Source organism: Diceros bicornis, chromosome 26 (assembly GCF_020826845.1).
Source record: "Diceros bicornis minor isolate mBicDic1 chromosome 26, mDicBic1.mat.cur, whole genome shotgun sequence".
NCBI lineage: Eukaryota > Metazoa > Chordata > Mammalia > Perissodactyla > Rhinocerotidae > Diceros > Diceros bicornis.
In genome coordinates, this window is record NC_080765.1 from 29,730,223 (window position 1) to 29,750,682 (window position 20,460).

Genomic DNA, 20,460 nt, shown 5'->3' on the forward strand with positions numbered 1-20,460 from the left:
ACACAGCCCTGCCCCGTGTGTGTGTCCCGACCTCCTGAAGCGGACCCAGTCTCTCCACGGTGGGAGCCCCACACACTCCACCACCGCCCCACACTCTCCACCCGCTCCTTGTGCATGCCCTGCCCCACTGAAGTCGGCTCAGTTGCCAGGCTGCAGAGAATCCAGTCACCAATCTATGCAGGCCCACAAGTTGCCTGAGGGCTTGTTGTTGGGTGGGGCCAGTCTCTAGGGTGGGCTGCCTGCCCTGGCTGAGCTGGATTAAATAGGTGCTCTCATGGGTGGGGCAGACCTGGGCTAGCAGGCCCCAGGGAGAACTCCAATGGCGTCTGTGTCAGCACGCCCACACCAGCCCACAACAATGGCCGCTGCCAATGTCCCAGTCCCTGGAGAGGACTCACCTCTCACCGAGATGCACTCAGGGCCTATCAGGTGAGTCTCTTTTCACCAAAGCACTGTGCACCTTTCTTTCTGGTGATTTTAGGTTGCTTTCTGAATCCAGTGAGTTTGCGCGTGGGCCCTTTAAGAGCCAGTTTTAGTTTCTTTGTGAACCGGGTTTTCTGGGGGTACTCCCCAAAGTTTTAGTAGCAGGCAAAGTCAGATATTATGCCACTCGTTTTGATTGTGCTGGGTCCACAAAATGCCCACAGCGGGGACGCTCCCCGGCTCTGGGCCCCGCTCCTCCAGGGAGTGTTGCGTACCCGTGGGCTGCTCCCGGGCGGCAGTGAGGCGCTGTGGCTTGTGAAGGCCGCGTTTTTTCTCTCCAGAAGGGAGTTTCTGCCTCTTCTACCTCAATTAGGATTGTCCGTTGTTGCAGGAGTTCCTCTTATCCAGTTTTCAGTTCTGTCTCAGGGGTAATTTTTCCACGAGTAGTTGTAAATTGGCTGTGTCCACGGGAGGAGGTGAGTTCAGAGTCTGCCTATGCCACCATCTTGACTTCCCCCTCCAGAAAAAACTTTTAAATAATGATTGCTCCATTCCAGCCAAATACCACAGAAAAGAATCATGGCTCCACTCAACCTCATGTATGCCAGCAAAGGCAGAATGGGAAGCCTAGACTTCTACCCTTGTAAGTCTGTAACAATGTATCCCAATACCCTCTGCTGGGATGGTATCAAAGAAGGCCAAGTAGGGAGCTGGCTCCTGTCTGTAGAGACCCCCTGGGGAGTTGGAAGGAACTCTCATCCCCATCCAGCAACAACAAGGAGCTCCTCCCCACTCCAGTGTCATTGGAGGCTGAGTGGAGAACCTGAACTTCTATATTCAGCTGACAACAATGAGGTGGTGCCCTCCTGTTTACCCTGCCAGAGCAGTGTCAAACAAAGCCAGCTAAAACAGAAGGTTTAAATAAGATCCGGAGTCTCATTACATAATACAAAATGTCCAGGTTTCAATTGAAAAATCACTCATCATAGTAAGAACCAGGAAGATCTCAAACTTAATGACAAAATACAATCAATACACGCCAACGCAAGATGACAGAGATGTCAGAAATATCTGACAAATATTTTGAAGCAGCCATGATAAAAATGCTTCAGTGAGCAATTACAGATATGCTTGAAACAAATGAAAAAACAAAGCTTCAGCAAAGAATTAGAAGATATCAACAAGAACCAAATGGAAATTTTAGAACTAAAAAATACAATAAGACAAATAAAAAGCTAATTTGATGGGCTCAACAGCAGAATGAAAGGAACAGAAGAAAGAAATCAGTGAAACTGGAAGATAGAACAATAGAAATTACCCAATCTTAACAATAGAGAGAAAGCAGATTGAAAAAAGGAACAGAGCCTCAGAGACCTCCAGGACTTTGACAACAGATCTAACAATTCTGTCATCAGAATCCCAAAAGGGGAGCCAGAGAGGGTGGAGCTGAAAAATTGCTCCAGGAAATACTGGCTGAAAATTTCTCAAATTTGGCAAGAGACAAAACTATAGAATTCCGTAATATATAAAAAGAATTATACACCAGGACCAAGTAGGGTTTATTCTAGGGAAGCAAGGCTGGTTCAATATTTGAAAATCAATCAGTGTAATCCACCTCCTTGACAGGCTAAAGAAGAAAAATCACATGACAATATTAGTTGATGCAGAAAAGGCATTTGCCAAAATTCAAGACTTATTCATGATAAAAACTCTCAGAAAAATTGGAATAGAGAACTTCCTCAACTTGATAAAAAGTATCTACGAAAAACCTACAGCTGACATTGTGCCTAAGCATGAAAGACTGAATGCTTTCCCCCTAATGTCAGGAACAAGGCAAGGATGTCTGCTCTCACCACTCTTATTCAACATAGTGCTAGAAATTCTAGCCAGTGTAATAAGGCAAGAAGGGGAAATAAAAAGCATGTAGATCTGAAAGGAAGAAGTAAAACTGCCCCTATTTGCAGAGGATGTGATTATCTATGTAGAAAATCCCAAGGAATCAACAACAACAAAAAACTCCTAGAACTAAAAAGTGACCAAGAAATTCCTCATTCTGTTTAAGTGAATTTGAGTTGAGTTTCTGTCACATGTAACTGAAAGAGTCAGTTATTTATTCATTTCCCCACCAAATATTTATTGAATGCCTAAAATGTCTCAACAAATGTTACAGGCAATAGTGATACATCAGTGAAGAAAACAAAGTTCTAATTCTCAAGGGTAATGATAAGAGATGTAAAAAGCTAAAACAGGTTAAAGAGAAAAAAACAAGGGGTGCTATTTTACAAAATGTGGTAAGGGAAGATCTCTTTGGTAGGACTCCTCATAAAATAAGGATTTGGCCCAGGGGATATCTGAGGGAAGAGTGTTCTAGGCAGTGGGAACTGTAAGTTCAAAGAGTCCAAGGCTGGAACATGCGTGGTATGTTCCAGAAATAGTGAGGAGGCCCATGTGGCTACAGCAGAGTGAGGGAGAGGAGGAGGAGTGGGCAGTGGGTCAGAGAGGACCCTGTGCCAGGTCATGTAAGTAGTAGTAGTCCCTGGAAGGACTTGAGATTTTACCTGGAGTGAGGGGGGAGGCACTGAAGGATTTAAGCAGAGGAGCTACCTGGTAGCGTTTATGTTTAGTCTTGACGAGTTCAACAGATAAACACAGCAACCAGTTCCCGAGACCTAGAGGAACCCATCGTCACCCCGCAGCTTCTTTCCATTTCAAAACCCTTCTATGGGGCCGGCCCCGTGGCTTAGCAGTTAAGTGCACGCGCTCCGCTGCTGGCAGCCCAGGTTCGGATCCCGGGCACGCACCGCTTCTCCGGCCATGCTGGGGCCGCGTCCCACATACAGCAACTGGAAGGATGTGCAGCTATGACATACAACTATCTACTGGGGCTTTGGGGGGGAAAAAATAAATAAATAAAATCTTAAAAAAAAAAAAACCCTTCTATGGCTTCTTCCTCCCTTTTTTCTTTCTTCCTTCTGAGAAAAAAACTTCCTTTATCCCTTCACAGGACTCCAGCAGCTCCTTGGACATTTTCCTTCCTGTGAATATGTTACTTTCCCAGCCCCCCAAAAGCTTGCAGTGTATATAAATCATTAACCATAAAAGGGACAACTGCCTGCAGGGAACTGTGTAAACAGTGTAAACTTAGCCCAGAACTCCTGCTCCTCCTTCCACAATGTCTCCACCAATCAAGGAAAGGCACTCTGGGCATGTCTTGCTTCTTCCAAGCGTAGACTACTTCTCCCTCTCCTTTTGGCTGCTACCAGGACCGAAGCAGATGTGAGAGTTTATGCTGCTCTTCTAGGAGACAGGTCTGCCATCATCTCCAGCTGTGTCGGAATCTGTCACTTTAGTGAGTACCTTATCTGTCTCCTACGTAAGGCTTGCTGGGCTGGCACAGGCACTTTTGAGCAAAGATAACAAGCAAACAAAACCAACAAATCAAAAATGCTCTCACTGAAGTCTTGGGCAGCCAAGGTGTTTCTATCAGGATTTCTCAGTGCAATATTATTTAGTAAGTGACCAGGAGTATGTGCACACAAAAGGCTGTAAACATGGCAGCTGGGTTTTTCATTTTAAGCTTTTTGGTGCTATTTAATTTTTTAAAAACTGTGTGCACGTGTTAACTTGATAAAATGTTTTGGAAAAAATTTAATTGAGTCCGAGTAGCAGCTGAGATTTTCGCTGTACTGTCTACTTAGCTCCCCACCCAGCTGACTGGCAGATAGAAATCATCTTCTGCATCATCCAGAAAGTATGCAAACTACCTCTAGGAAACTTCTGGAAACATGGACATGCAAACCCAAGGAAATAACCTGGGGCAGCCACTTTTCTCCATTAGGTAGTCAAGGGCAGCTCCAAAAATCCTATAGAGAAGTTTAAGGCAGCGTCTTGTTAGGGTTGGGGAGAACAGTAGGGCCTCCACCTTGCTTTGAGGCTATATATGCCAAGGCACTGTTATTACTTGGATTGCTTGGTGGGGAAAGTACTTATGGTGGTGGGGAGGCTAGAGCACCCTTGGCACTGCTGTTTATATGGATGTAGAGCTTGTATTTCAGATGAGACCTTCAATACTTTCAAAAGCCTGTCTGACCAGCAGTGGTATCATCTTTCTTAGAAGAGTTTTCTGTGGCTCAGTATAAAAATCTGGACTCACACTGGTAAAGTTATCTCAGCTTTTTCACTGACAAAGAATATTGGAGACCTAGAAAATGGACGTTGTGCAATGCTGAGATCAGTGAAAAGACAGGAACATAATTTTGTTGAGGAGAAGGCAACCTTATGGTTTTGATGAGGTGGAGTGTTGATATTTTCCTTTTGGTGGAACAGAATGGTTAGGCTCATTTTATTTTATTTTTTTTTGTGAGGAAGACCAGTCCTGAGCTAACATCCATGCCAATCCTCCTCTTTTTGCTGAGGAAGACTGGCCCTGGACTAACATCCGTGCCCATCTTCGTCCACTTTATGTGGGACGCCACCACAGCATGGCCTGACAAGAAGTGCGTCGGTGTGCGCCCGGGATCTGAACTGGGCCGCCAGCAGCGGAGCACACGCACTTAACCGCTACACCACGGGGCCGCCCGGTTAGGCTCATTTTAAGCTCCAAATGACTGGTCAATTTTCTTTTCAACAAATATTTGAAAGATTCTGAATGTGGTGAAGAAAACAGTTTCAAAATTTCACCTAAATTGCAAAATCATGGAAACAACTCAACTGATGATCAATAGGGAACTGGAATGCCAGGCAGCTGTTTAAAAACAAACAAACAAAAACAGAATAAGGAAGATCTCTGTGTTCTCATATGGAAAGACTTCCAAAATTTCATTGTAAAAAAATTTTTTTAACAGACAGAATAGTGTGTCTTCTAGGCTCCCTGTTGTGTAAAAGTGAGAGAAATAAGAATCTACAATCATATTTGCTTGAATACACATAAAGAAACTGAAAAGACATACGGAAATAATCATAGTGGCTCCCTTGAGGGAGTACGGGTGAGATGAAACTGGGCAGCTGTGAGACTGGAGGTGGGAGGCAGATTTTTCACTGTGTACCTTTTATGTTTCTTGAACCCTTTGAAGACATTATCCAGAAAAATTTAAAAACAAAAAGAGAAATTTACAACACTAAAAACAGTGTTGACTACTTACATTCGTCCTTCAGTTGAAGGAAACCTGATGCTAATTCTGTGAGAAGGGAGATGGCTGCCAAGTGTGAGGGCTATAATTTGCCAGCAAACAGCAGAGAAGGGTGGTTCCATCTCTCAATCCCACTGCCAAACAAGATGATGTTTGAGGACTTGGGGGCTTATTTCTGTTCTTAAGAGCAGTCTCTTCTCCCAGAGCCTGAGAGAACTGCTAAGAGATTTCTGTTAACACTTTCCCTCCCACAGCCCTTAGGCAAGACAATAGTGATGGGCAACACTTGACTAACCCTGAACCCTTAGAAAAGTCTTACCTTGGGAACCCTTCCCCTCAATTTCCTGTATTTTAATGCTCCATATCACTCTAGTTCTGAGCTATTATAAATATAGATCAGCACTGTCCAAAAGAATTTTCTGCAATGATAGAAATGTTTTTTCTATCATATACAGTAGCCACCAGCCACATGTGAGTAGTAAGCACTTGAATGTAGCTAGTGTGAAGAACTGATTCTTATCTAGTACTTAAATTAATTTAAATTTAAATAGCCACATGTGAACAGTGCAGGTATCACATAAATCTGGTTAAAGCTGTAGAGGCATTTCTCAGGTCTATTATAACCCTGAGTTATTGAAATAAACTGTGTGTAAAAGTTCTCCCTTCTGTAAAAGTTGTTTATTCATTCAACAAATATTGATTAAGCACCTATTATGGGCGAAATGCTATTACAATTTCCTGGGATAGTATCATGAACATAACAGACAAGACCCCTACCCTCATAGAACTTACATTTTAGTGCAAAGATCAGCAAACTATGGCCCATGAGCTAAATCTGGCCCTCCACCTGCTTTCTTTTTTGTTTTGTTTTGTTTTGTGAGGAAGATTGGCCCTAAGCTAACATCCGTTGCCTATCTTCCTCTTTTTGCTGAGGAACATTAGCCCTCAGCTAATATCTATGCCCATCTTCCTCTATTTTGTATATGCGATGCCACCACAGCATGGCTTAATGAGCGGTGTGTAGGTCTGCACCCAGGATCCAAACCAGTGAACCCTGGCCACCAAAGCAGAGCACACGAACTTAACCACTACACCACCAGGGAAGCCCCCCTCCATCTGTTTTTATACAGCCTGTGAACCAAGAGTGGTTTTCACATTTTTAAACATTTGATAAAAATTAAGAGAGGAATAATAATTCATGTCCATGACAATTATCTGAAATTCAAGTTTCAGTATCCATAAACAGGGTTTTTTTGGGACACAGTCATGCTTTTTTATTTATGTATTGTCAGTGGCTACTGTCCCAACCAGAGTTGAGTTAAGCAGTTTTAACAGAGACCATGTGGACTGCACAACCTAAAATATATACTCTCTGGCCCTTTACAGAAAAAGTTTGCCAACTCATGTTCCAGTGGATAGTAATATGCTAGGCACCATGATAAGCACTTTGCCTGCATTATCTTATTTAATATTTGGGACAACTCTCTGATGGAGGTTCTATTAGCCTCTCCATTGGTAAAATGTGAAACTGGAGCCTGAGAATCTGCATTTCTAAGAAGCTTCCAGGTGGTGCTAATACTGCTGTTTCACAGATCACAGCCTCTAGATCAGCGATTCTCAACCTTGTTTGCACATTAGCATCCTCTGAGGAAATTTTTAAGAATATGATTCCTAGGCCCTACAGCCAGAGATTCAGATTTAATTGGTCTAAGACCCAGACATCAGTATTTTTATAAAGCTTTCCTGGTGATTCAAATATACAGCCAGGGTGAGAATCACTGCTGTATTGAAATCCTATTGAACTGTAGTGAAGGGAACATTCAAATAGGAGTCCAAAGTCAGGAGTTCTAGTTCTAACTCTGATACGACACGTTGAAGCAAGTTGCTTCCCCTCTCTGGGGCTCCATTTTCTTTGCAGGTGAAAAGTGAGGAGTTGATCTCAGAGGGCTCAAGCTCACTGACTTGCCAGGTCCTCCCACAACAGCAGGGAGAGTCAGAAGAAGTATCCACGCCTCCCAATGCATTGGGTGCAACAACGTGATGCCTAAACACCAAGCCCATTTATGGTAAAACTTATGACTGACATCCGTTATTAATTATTGTTTGGCAATTTATCAATACAGAACTGCTTCCACATTGCCACACTGCCTTACACACCACACAGCTAGAATTGCAGTTAAAAATGATGATTTAATGATTGTGAGGGTAGTGTTTTATTGTAGGAAATTTGGAAGATTATGGAAAGTATAAAGAAGAGAACACTGTAATTCCTAGAACTGTGTTTTTAACAGGCTCCTTTATGAGACCTCCGCCAAGTCAATGACGTCGTGATCAAATGATTTCCCACAGGAGCAGGGAGGGCTGAGCGGCCCAGAGGGGCCTCCCCACAAAACTCCTCAAGGTTAAAGCCCTATTATTACATCTCCGGTAAATGCAGCTCCAGGCCTGGACTCGAAGATAGCGTGGGCTGCTATTGGGAGCGTGGGAACTGCAGCCTATAAACTGGAGGATCCCTGACAGCGCTTTCATGCCTGATTGGTACTGGGTTCCTCTCAGTTTCTTCATCTATGAATTATCCACCATGGAAAATTCTCCTAAACATTCCTGCACTACTTTTGAAATCTGCAGGTGAAAGCTATTAAATAAAAAGGCTAAAAAAAACTTGTTTCTTAATCACAATTTATAAAACATTAAGTATAATGTTTTATAATATAATATTATCTTTCACCTAATTTTAATTTACAAAGTTATTCAACTCTCTGTTAAATATTTTTTATTTTATAATTTTATTTACCCTGTCTAAGAAATATAATTGACTGTTGCTATATGCTTATATTTCTTTTTGTTTCTTGATTAGCTTTTACAAATGCCTGATACTTTGAGGTAGGGTATTCTGTTTATGAAAATCTTCTGAACATATAACTTTACAGATTAAAGGTAGCAATTTTCTTGATTTAAAAAAAGAAGCCTTAGCCTTTTGCTTTCACTGAGAGTAACTGGGTGACCTAGCTCTTTACTTCTTTAGAAATGCATATGGGAGGCAACAGCATGTAGTAGTCAGGAGAACAGGCTGGGACCAGACAGCTCTGGGTTCAAATCCAACCACTGCCTCTGTTATGCACTGAATGTTTGTGTCCCCCTAAAATTCATATGTTGAGTCCCAAATGCCCCAATGTGGTGGTATTTGGAGGTGGGGTCTTTGGGAGATAATTAGGTTTAGATGAGGTCATCAGTGTGAAGCCCCCACAATGGGATCAGTATCCTTATAAGAAAAAGAAGAGAGACCAGAGTTCTGCCTCTCTCTCTACCACGTGAGGACACAGAGAGAAGGTGACCATCTGCAAGCCAGGAACAGGCCCTCACCCAGGAACTGAATCAGCCAGCACCTTGATCTTGAACTTCCCAGCCTCCAGAACTGTGAAAAACAAATGTCTGTCATTTAAGCCACCAGGTAGGTGGTATTTTTGTTATGGCAGCCAGAGCTGACTAAGACAGCCTGTTACTAGTCATATTCTCTATCTATTAACAGAGATAATAATAGCATCCATTTCACAGGGTTACTCTCAAGATTTAATGATAAACTGTATGTAAGTAAAACACTGAGCAGTGTTTGGAACATAGTGCTCAGCAAACGGTTCTGTTATGATGATTATTAATAAGAATAATAAAACCTAGATGCTTTGAGGTATGGCTACCTTTAGGGCAGAAACAAATGCTTGTCCTCTTGCTTGTCTTTTAGATGGATTGGTCTCTGTGGAAATCCTGAGTGCTAAAACATACAGCAAGACTGATTCTTGTTCTCGTCACCATGGAGATATTACTTCGTGCCAAGTGTTTTCAGCGCCTAGCAATTCCTGGTTCTGTGAGACCATTGCATAACGATTACAGACTAGTGACCCCTCAGAATTTCTCCAACTATGATTCCATAAAACAGGACTTCAAACTGGAGATTCCTGAATATTTCAACTTTGCTCAAGACGTCCTGGACCAATGGACTAATGTGGAAAAGGTATGGAGCAAGGGCCGCTCAGACTACAGTTTCTCAAGTGGGAGTGACTTTGCCCCCAGGGGACATTTGCAATGTCTGGAGACAATTTTGTTGCCATGATTTGGGGGAGGGTAGGTGCTAATGGGTAGAGGCCAGGAATGCTGCTAAATATCTTATAATGCACAGGACAGTCCCCCACAGCAAAGAATTCTCTGGCTCAACATGTTAATAGTTCCCTACTTGAGAAAGCCAGGGTTACAAAAATGTAGGATTATAGGTTAATTTAAAAAAAAAAAAAAACAGAGTAGAGTGAAAAGTGATTCCAAGAGTCAGAAATGGTAGGAAATGAGGCTTAGATACAGCATTGAGAGAAATATCAAGGGATGCAAGAATTCTAACTTTCTGGAAAGAAAAATGATCAGGCTAAATGACAACATGTGTCAGAAGAGATGGCACAGCTCTCAACATCTAGAAATAAGGACCTAGAGTTATTTCCAAATATTCCATGTATGTCCTAACTAATGACTTGTGAATTTTCTTCAGAGGAAATATTTCCTTAAGTCAGTTGAAATAGAATTTAGCTGCATAACCACCTTTAAATCCATGACTGGTTCGTCTTTCCTCAGGCTGGAAAGAGACCTTCCAATCCAGCCTTCTGGTGGATAAGCGGAAAGGGAAAAGAAGTGAGATGGAGTTTTGAGGAACTGGGATCTTTGTCCAGGAAATTTGCCAATATACTTACAGAAGCCTGTGCTCTGCAAAGAGGAGATCGAGTAATTCTGATTCTGCCCAGGATCCCAGAGTGGTGGCTTGCAAATGTAGCCTGCCTGCGAACAGGTTAGTCGTGTTTGCAATCTGATTCTATTTAAACTAGGCTCGATGGGAGATTTTCCAAAACATCTAAATAATCATAAAACATTTATTTGCGGAAATTATTTGAGGAACTGTTCACAATATAGTATTATTTTTCAAGAACCTTAGAAATGTGTTAGAAACATGCCATATCTTTTGACCTAAACTAGCAGTTGGGTTTTTCAAAATGAAATCATTTTATTAAGTGAATGCCAATCAACAATTGCATACCCTCATACCTACTGCTCTTCTCCTACTATAGGACCCATAGTCATCTGAAACTCAATGCAGCCATAAACTCAAAGAACCCATCCCAGTTCTTCTTTCATGCCTTCATTCCTCTCATGGTTAATTACCATTTGTCTGGTGCCCTAAGCCAGGCATCTGGATCTTCCTTCCTAATCAGTTCCTACATCTTGTAAATTTGACCTCCTATGTGCCTCCAGAGTCCCTCTTCTCCAATTCCATTGCCATTGCCTGACTTAACATCTTTACCATCTCCTGAATGGATTTCCCCAAAAGTCTCCCTAATTCAGATCTCGTGTGTGCCCACACTGCACACCAATCCAATTCATCCTCCATAGCCAGTGTTCTTTCTAGAACACACATTTTATCCTGTCATTTTGCTACTTGACATTATTTAATAACTCCCTATTGCCTGCCAGATAAAATCTGAATTTACTTAGGTGTGTCATGGAAGGCTCTAGCTATCTTCCTTTCATTGTTCTCATTTCCCCACCCTCTTACTCTGTGCTCCAGCCATGTCAAATGGTTTTCTATAAAGTTGGTGATCTCTCTCATCTCCTGGCTTTTGTGCACATAGTTTCCTATGCTTGGAAAGACTTTCCTTCACACGTAACCACCTGGACAACTCCTATTTGACTTTCAAGTTTCAGTTCTAATGTCACCTTCTCAGGCAACCCCACTCTGATGTCCCAATCCAGGTGCTTTCTATTTGGGCTCCCCAAAGAAACATGTATGTATTTCTGTTTTAACCTGTACTATATTGTCTGGGTGTACTGTTTGCTCATACATCTGTCATTCCCATATGACTGTGTAAGCTCCTAAAAGGCAACAACTGTGATATATTCATCTCTGCAGCTCCAATGATTGGCATTTAGTAAATGCTCAGTGAAATATTTGTTGAATTAATTAGTATCCCTATTGTCATAATAAATCATTATATTAAGTAGCCATTCTTAATTTGTTATAATCATTACTCACATTTGAGGAGAGTTATATGCCCCAATCTCATATGTACATATAAATTATACACTGGATTGCACAGTCCGCTTTTACACAGTTTTTTAACAAAAGGATTGCTTTCCTGAATGCTGCTTAAGCTCACTATCTTAGTAAGGGACTGATTGATTGCCACGACCAGAAATCCATTCATATTAGTTCAATAAGGAAGGAGAATTATTGAACGTCTACTGGAGAATCTCAGAGGGAAAAAAAAGTGCAGAAAGAACAACTGGCCTCTGCAGGGGAACAGGCTCTTCAGCAGGCAGCTTCTTTTTTTGTTTGTTTGTTTTGTTTTGTTTTGTTTTTTGGTGAGGAAGATCAGCCCTGAGCTAACATCCATGCCAATCCTCCTCTTTTTTTTTTGCTGAGGAAGACCGGCCCTGGGCTAACATCTGTGCCCATCTTCCTCCACTTTATATGGGACGCCGCCACAGCATGGCCTGACAAGTGGTGCATCGCTGTGTGCCCGGGATCAGAACCAGGGCCGCCAGCAGTGGAGCGTACACACTTAACCACTACACCACGAGGCCGGCCCCAGCAGGCAGCTTCTATCTCTATTTCTTTTGCTCTGAGGCCACAGGGAACAGGTATATCAGGGTACAGTTTAATCTTGCTACTCTGTGAGTCCTTGTGTCTGGTTACACTGACCTTGCCATTACCTGTTCTGATCTATTTTATATTGACTTTATAGTTTAGCTCTTAGAAGGCAATCTATTTCCCAATTCTCAAAGAGATCTGCCCTATAGCCCCCAGTGCTAACAATAAACTCTCATACCACATTTTAATTTTCAAACACTTTTCTATATTATATATATCTATTATAGGCCAAATCCCATTGCAACAGAAATCTCAGTATATAATTATTAAAAAATATTAATTCCCTGAAAGCCCAGAAATAAAACCACACATATACGGACAGCTAGTTTTCGACAAAGGTGCTAAGAACATGCAATGGAGAAAGGAAAGTCTCTTCAATAAATGGTGTTGGGAAAACTGGACAGCCACATGCAAAAGAATGAAAGTGGACCATGTGCTATCGCCATTCACAAAAATTAACTCAAAATGGATCAAAGACCTGAAGGTGAGACCTGAAACTATAAAACTCATAGAAGAAAATATAGGCAACACACTATTTGACATTGGTTTTAAAGGAATCTTTTCGGATGACATGCCTACCCAGACTAGGGAAACTAAAGAAAAAATAAACAAGTGGGACTTTATCAGATTAAAGAGCTTTTATAAGACAAATGAAACCAGAATCAAGATGAACAAACAACCAACCAGCTGGGAGAGAATATTTGTAAAACATACATCTGACAAGGGGTTGATCTCCATAATATATAAAGAACTCACACAATTGAACAACAAAAAAACAAACAACCCGATCAAAAAATGGGCAGAGGAAATGAACAGACACTTCTCCAAGGAAGATATACAGATGGCCAATAGCCACATGAAAAGATGCTCAACATCACTAATCATCAGGGAAATGCAAATCAAAACAACACTAAGATACCACCTCACGCCCGTTAGAATGGCTATACTCACCAAGACAAAAAACAACAAATGTTGGGGAGGATGTGGAGAAACAGGAACCCTCATACACAGCTGGTGGGAATGCAAATTGGTGCAGCCTCTATGGAAAACGGTATGGAGATTCCTCAAAGAATTAAAAATAGAGATGCCCTATGATCCAGCCATCCCACTACTGGGAATCTATCCAACGCACCTGAAATCAACAATCCAAAGAGGCTTATGCACCTCTATGTTCATTGCAGCATTATTCACCATAGCCAAGAAGTGGAAGCAACCTAAGTGTCCCTCGACTGACGACTGGATTAAGAAAATGTGGTATATATATACAATGGAATACTACTCAGCCATCAAAAAAGACAAAATCGTCCCATTTGCAACAACATGGATGGGCCTGGAGCATATTATGTTAAGTGAAATAAGCCAGAAAGAGAAAGACAAACACTGTATGATCTCACTCATATGTGGAATATAAACCAACACATGGACAGAGAAAACTGGACTGTGGTTACCAGGGCAGTGGGGGTGGGGGGTGGGCACAAGGGGTGAAGGGAGTCATATATGTGGTGATGGACAAACAAAAATGTACAACCCAAAATTTCACAATGTTAGAAACCATTAAAACATCAATAAAAAAAAAAAATCAAAAAAAAATATATTAATTCCCAATAAGTTGGTCCCTTAAGTTAAATAATATCTACCACAAAAAGATAGTATAACACCCAATCTCAGTCCACAGATCCTCAGGAAGTTTCTAGATGGATGTAGTCCCTTTGGCATTATAATAAACATTTGCTCATTTACTCATTTTGTCTTCACAAGAGACTTATGATTAGGAAGTGGAAGTCTCATTTTATAAATGGGGAAGCCAAAGCTTTCATAGATGAAGGAAAAAGGAACATTGACTCACCTGCGCAAAGTCACTCAGCAAGTCACTACTAGAGCCCAATGCACTTGCCAGCATTTTCTAGAATTTTCATAAAAATTCAAAATAGAAACAGTTCTTAAAAATGATGTGGCTTATTTTTCTCAAACTTTGATGTGCATATGAATCACCTGGGGATCTTGTTAAAATGCAGATTCTGATCCAATAAGCCTGGGCGGGACCCGAGAGCCTGCATTTCTAACAAGCTCCAGGTGATGTCAGTGGTCCAGGGGCCACCCTTTGAGTGACAGGGAACTAGTCCTCCCATTAATTTACAGATGAGGAAAGCAAGGTCCAAATTCAGCAACTTGGCCAAGGTCACACCTTGATTAGAGGAACAGGGAAAACAAGGACCTTGGAGCCCAGATGTCCAGCCTAGAGCTCTTTCTGATACTCTACGGGCCTTCCTTTAGACGTTTTCCCTATCCGGTGTCAACAGCATGCGTCAATTCCTATGCCCTTATGCAAAATAACAACTGTGAATAACAACTGTGAAGCAGAAATGGACATTTTATTTCTGGAAGTTTTGAACTTTTTTTTTAAGTTTTGAACTTAAACAGGAATCTTCTTCAGAGAGGCCATCCTGGCCATCCTATTCAAAACAGCTCCCCACCCCCCACCCACAGTGATCATTCTCTATCCTTTCAAACAGCACTTATCATCAGATGATATTGTCTATGTGCTCAAGGTCTGTCTAGAACGTAAGATCCATGAAGGCAGGGACCTCTGTCCATCGTGTTCTCTACAGTATCCTTAGCACTTAGAAAAGTGTCTGCCACATAGTAGGCTCTCCATATATATTTTTAAATGAATGTGTGAATAAATTAATCCATTGTGTTTATAATGAACTAGAACATCACTACAGAGCAATACTGGAAGATTTTTTTTTTTTAATTTAAAGTGACATTTTGCTCCCTGGCAAGAAACTATGTAATGCTTCCCAGAATGATTAATTTGGACAGGAAATAGTTTTAATAGGTAAGACTGATCACTGCTAATAGATATCTTTAATCTTTTAAAGATATAATATGAATTATGTATTGGCAGAAATTAATTTTCTAAGGGTAATGTCTTTAAAAGTGCTTCTTCTGGGCCTGAAATGCTGGCAGTGGGCATGTTGCTAGAGAGTGCCTTTAAATTACGGAAAAGTGTTAGGCCACGGTAGACTAAGTACTTATCCCTCGGTGGAACAATAAAGAATAACTATGGAGCTAAAGCCTCTTAAAAATTGCTACATTGCCGTGTTTAGAAAGGGAGGATATTCTGAAGAAACTTGTATTTTAGTCCCAGTTGTCTGTTTCCTGAAGAACTCCACTGAAGAGGTTTGTCCTTTTCAAAATAAAGATGAGTCAGTGCCAAGAGTCCAGGAATGACCAGGCAGAACCTGAGACTCACGGAGGTGAAGTGGCTAGTCCAAGGCAAAGCTGTAAGAGTATCTGGCTCCAGGACACACTCTTAACCATTCTACTACACCCTACAGCGGGAATTTACAGCAGGTCGGAGTAGCAGCACAGAAAAGACGAATGTTTCAATCCTTTCCTTTGGAGAGAAACCATAAGACAGTCATGGCCATTATAAGAGGCACTGGACGGAAGTGGTTAAGTGTGCAGCTCTGGTGTCAGGTTGCAGGGTTCAGTCCCTGCACTGTCACTTCCTATTGGTGATCTTGGGCAAGTTATTCATAGCTTTTGTGTTTGGGGCTTTTGGGTGGAGATTAAATGAGTTAAAACATGCAGAACACTTAGAATAGGGCCTGGCACTCAAGTACTCAATAAATGTTGGTAATATTACTTTTCAGTCAAAACCCTCTTCAAGCTGAACATTATGAATGGTCTTCAGATAGAAGATAATCATCCAGCATTTAACAACCTTTCATGTTAGGTCAAAAGGGTCATAGCTTGGAGATCCCAAGAAAGGCAAAAGCAGAATAATGGGAGGAAGACAAGTAGGTCCCTTGCCTGGTACATTGACTAACTCATTCTAAGAAATACAGAATGTACATGAGCTATCTACACTACCCTAACTAACATGATGAAGGAGATCCTTCCTTCTAAACATTGTTTCTTTTCTGCTCCTTTAGGGACGGTTTTAATTCCAGGAACCACTCAGTTGACCCAGAAAGACATCCTCTACAGACTACAATCTTCAAAAGCAAAGTGCATTATTACCAATGAAGTTTTAGCCCCGGCAATAGATGCTGTTGCATCTAAATGTGAAAATCTGCACTCCAAGCTAATTGTGTCTCAGAACCCCAGAGAAGGGTGGGAGAACCTCAAGGAGATGATGAAGTGAGTAGCCATAGTTGTTGTAGAAGAGCTTCCCCAAAACAAAGGCAAATTGAAGAGTTATTCAACCCACAAGTGATCAGAAAAATGAAAATTAAAACAATAGGCAAAGGGAACAACTGGTAATTATTGCTGCACTAATAGTGCAGGGCTCTGAGGCAGGAAGGAGCTTGGAGTGTCTTCATACGTTGGGATTTCCAGGAAGCAGACCCTGAGACAGAGATTAGTTGTATCGGAAGTTTATTAAGGAGTTCTTTTGGGATCAACAAGGAAGGGGAAAGATGCGGAATTGGACCAAGGAAGAAATTTATCTGCCATGTACTCCCCGAAAAGCCCTCAGCCAACCCACTGGGACCTCTGGAGTTTGGATAGCCCCTCAAAGTTGTCCCGAGCTAAAGAAAGAGGTCCTGGCCTTTATGTGCCCATACTGACCAGTAATTGGTGCAGGCTGTCCCTAGAAGGAGCTGTGACCTTGAACAAGGCAGCTCTTTCCAGCCAAGGCAATCTCTAAAGAGGGATCTCAGCACTTATGGGGATAAGTCCTTCATTCCTGCAGTGGGATCTAGGAGGTGCCTCACAGCATCAACCACAGAGCTGTTATCATCTCCCAGGGAAATTGACTGCTATCAATCCTTCTGTGTAGGCTATATAATTCCCTTGCTGACAGCAACATTTCTATCAGGTTAAACTAAGAGGAACATTTAATGTTAATGGATGCAAGTACAGAACTAATTTTGTACTGATGTTCACGCTCTGCTATGGGGTGCTTCCAGGGTCACTTGGAACTCTTGCCAGGCATTGGTTATATAGCTTAAGGTTGACAGCAAATTCGCTCTCTAGAATGAGCATGCTTTACTTAAGGATTTGGGAGCATGCTTGGAACTCTGAACTTATTCCCACCTTCTCTGAAATAGCTGACATTTATCAAGTTCTTATCAAAGGCCAGGTACTGTTCTAATAAAAACAATGTTATAATTGCAAGAAGAGCTAACATTTACATGGCACTGGTTGTGTGCCAAAAACTGTTCCAAGCACTTCAGATATAAACTCATTTAAATCTCACAATAACCCAGTGGGTAGGTACTATAATTATACAGATGAATAAGGTCAAATGCTAGGATCTGGCACGGCTGGGTTCCAAACCCAGGCAATCTGGCTTCTGAGCTCGCACTCCTACCTGCTATGTTTACTGCTTCCAGTAGTGAGAGGTTAGTATGATAACCCTGCCTTAGGTTTCCAAAGCAACCATACCTATGATAGAAGTCATAGGTACAGAGCTATAGGGTACTGACTATTTTTTGTGTGTGTGTGAGGAAGATCAGCCCTGAGATAACATCTGCCAATCCTCCTCTTTTTGCTGAGGAAGACTGGCCCTGGGCTAACATCCATGCCCATCTTCCTCCACTTTATATGGGACGCCACAACAGCATGGCTTGACAAGTGGTGCCTCAGTGCACACCCTGGATCTGAACTGGCGAACCCCGGGCTGCTGCAGCAGAGCACGCACACTTAACCGTTTGTGCCACCAGGCCGGCCCCTAGGTACTGACTATTTTTAAGGAATATAATTGAGAGCCATCATAGACTAAACACTTGGTCTAGCTTTGTTAGGCTTTGAAAACAGCTTTTCTATATTTCTCATGGCCTGGATGTTTCTGATTCATCCATTCTCAGCCCAGTACTTCCAGATAAACTCTGTGTGCCTCTTAGACACTGGATGTGCAGAGTTGACCCCCTCTCAGCTGCCCTAATGTATGACTGATACAGCAGCCCAGTTATCCTTTGGAACTAAACGTTCTCTCTCTTTCACTGCAGCCCTTCCTTCCCTGATGGATGCTGAGATCCTCTTCAGTTTTACTGTTCACTGTATTCAGAACCACATAGACTTTCTTGTGGGAAATAGAAAAAACATCCTTTCAGGAGTCAGGAAACATTTCTATAAAAGGGGTCCATAGCAAGTATTTTAGGCTTTGCAGTCTCTGTCGCAACTACTCACCACTGCTGTTGTAGCATGAAAACAGCCATAGACAGTATGCAAATGAGTGGGCATGGCTGTGTTCCAATAAAACTTTATTTATGAAAACAGGAGGCAGACCAGATTTGGCCCCTGGACTGTAGTTTGCCGACCCCTGCTTTATACCATTACCCAGGACTTTGGTTAACAGACCCATTTAAAAAAAAAAATCACATTTTAAAGCATCCACAGTGAAGGGGAAGGGCAGTTCTTCACATATCCATGATTACAAGATCAGAGAATCCTCATTCTGCTGGCAGTATGATAAAATTCTTGAGTTTTTAAAATGCTTCAACCCTTCTTTATCATACAGTAAAATGCTATGAAATCAGCTGTTATAAATGGGCTGTTGATGGCACAGTTTAGTTTGATTCCAGAAAGCACCTAAAAAGATGGAGAGAGAGATGGCTTTTTCCTTGGAATTCAACCTGAGTCACTGGGTCCTGATCCATAAGATGAAGAGGTCTGAGTCGATGGTTTCTCAAATCCTTTTCTGTGGTAACAGTCTATGATGCTGTGTTTAACGTGCAGAATCACTGTAGTTTTCCTTTGTAGACATGCCAGTGATAACCACACCTGTGTGAAGACAAAACACGATGAGATGATGGCCATTTACTTCACCAGTGGAACAAGCGGACCTCCTAAAATGACCGGACACACCCACAGCAGTTTTGGTTTAGGATTATCTGTAAATGGAAGGTACTTTCACAGAACAGCAGCTTGAAGTGTCAAAACTGCCAAGGTGATGATCCATTTATTGGTCTTTTAAATTTGTTTTCCTATATATTTCAAGGCTATTCTTTGTTTTCCCAGGTTCTGGCTGGATTTGACATCTTCAGATGTGATGTGGAATACCTCAGACACAGGCTGGGCAAAGTCTGCATGGAGTAGTGTTTTTTCTCCATGGATCCAGGGAGCATGTGTATTTGCACATTATCTGCCGCATTTTGAGCCAACTTCCATCTTGCAGGTAAGGCAGAGCACAAGAGGTCAACATTTAGAAATGCATTAGCAGTGTTACTGACAGGAATGGTGAATAAAGTAACTTGCAGAAATCAGAGTAGACAACATGATTGAAGATATGTCACATCCAGAAGCTCAATTATCATGAAAAGATACACAGAGGAAAGGTGAGGGCATTTATGTTACAATAAACAATGTTTAAGTGGTGCTGTGCCTACCGTAGACGTTTAGGCACTTATTAAAGTTGTTGTAAGACCAAGACTTTATCTCTAAATTGCAGACACTCTCCAAGTTTCCCATCACAGTCTTCTGTTCAGCACCAACTGCATACCGAATGCTTGTACAGAGTGATATGAGCAGGTAAGAAAGGTTGGTAAATAGGCACCTAGTGGGGGAGGGGAGAGGAAGCTATAAAGTAAAAGGTCTTTCTGCCTAAAACATAGCTCCAAACTAGTAGGTATGGGATTTAACAATCTCTCCTCCTCTTTCTCCTTCTTGCCTACATTCTGTAAATGATAACCACTACATCCAGGGCAGGATCCCCTAAGCAAGGAGAGGAAAGGGAAGGTTCAGCCCTGTGTATACCTCTGAGCCCAGTGGTTTTGGGTAAGAAGGTGTTTAATCTTTTGGATGATGACTGTTACCTGAGCTGAGAAAGTAGAGAAATTTCTTCTATTTGGAACCTATCCCAGCAAATAGGAAAAAGGATGAATGTCTTTTATTCTATTACTGATTCCATTTGAAAGGGTAGATTGGTAAATATTTTTAAATTGATTTTTTAAAATTTTTGAATAAGAAATTTCATATGATGTAAAATTCAATAGCTATATAAGACTATGTAGTGAAAAGTCTTCCTCCAAACCTTTCCTCAGTCTCCGTTCTCCCTCTCCCTGAAATCTATGTACACACAAGCCAATATGCTTACATTCTCCCCCACTCTTTCATAAACATAAATAGAAACATAATATGCACACAGTTCTGAATCTTCCTTTTTTTGCCTAAATACACAGCCTGGAACTGTGCTGTCCCATATGATAACCACTAGCCACAAGCAGTTATTTCAATTTAAGTTTTAATTAAATTTAAAATTCAGTTCCTCAGTGG

The 20,460-nt window shown here is 41.6% G+C and overlaps 1 protein-coding gene across 5 annotated transcripts in view; it reads left to right on the forward strand.

Annotated features, from left to right (window-relative positions):
* Positions 1–358: 358 nt before the first annotated feature.
* The window catches only part of ACSM3 (acyl-CoA synthetase medium chain family member 3), a 32,531-nt gene continuing 12,429 nt past the window's right edge, over positions 359–20,460 (forward strand). Inside the window, exons 1-8 of one of the 5 annotated variants that reach the window (XM_058569899.1) lie at positions 3,653–3,772; positions 7,471–7,618; positions 9,292–9,561; positions 10,167–10,377; positions 16,176–16,383; positions 18,949–19,092; positions 19,207–19,363; positions 19,637–19,716. In XM_058569899.1, the coding sequence (XP_058425882.1) occupies positions 9,361–9,561; positions 10,167–10,377; positions 16,176–16,383; positions 18,949–19,092; positions 19,207–19,363; positions 19,637–19,716 (1,001 nt within the window). In that variant the 5' untranslated portion in view covers positions 3,653–3,772; positions 7,471–7,618; positions 9,292–9,360. Of the gene's footprint in view, positions 430–3,652; positions 3,773–7,470; positions 7,619–8,810; positions 9,004–9,291; positions 9,562–10,166; positions 10,378–16,175; positions 16,384–18,948; positions 19,093–19,206; positions 19,364–19,636; positions 19,717–20,460 lie in introns of those variants that run through there. The other 4 variants (XM_058569895.1, XM_058569897.1, XM_058569896.1 and 1 more) reach the window with 4 other exon arrangements.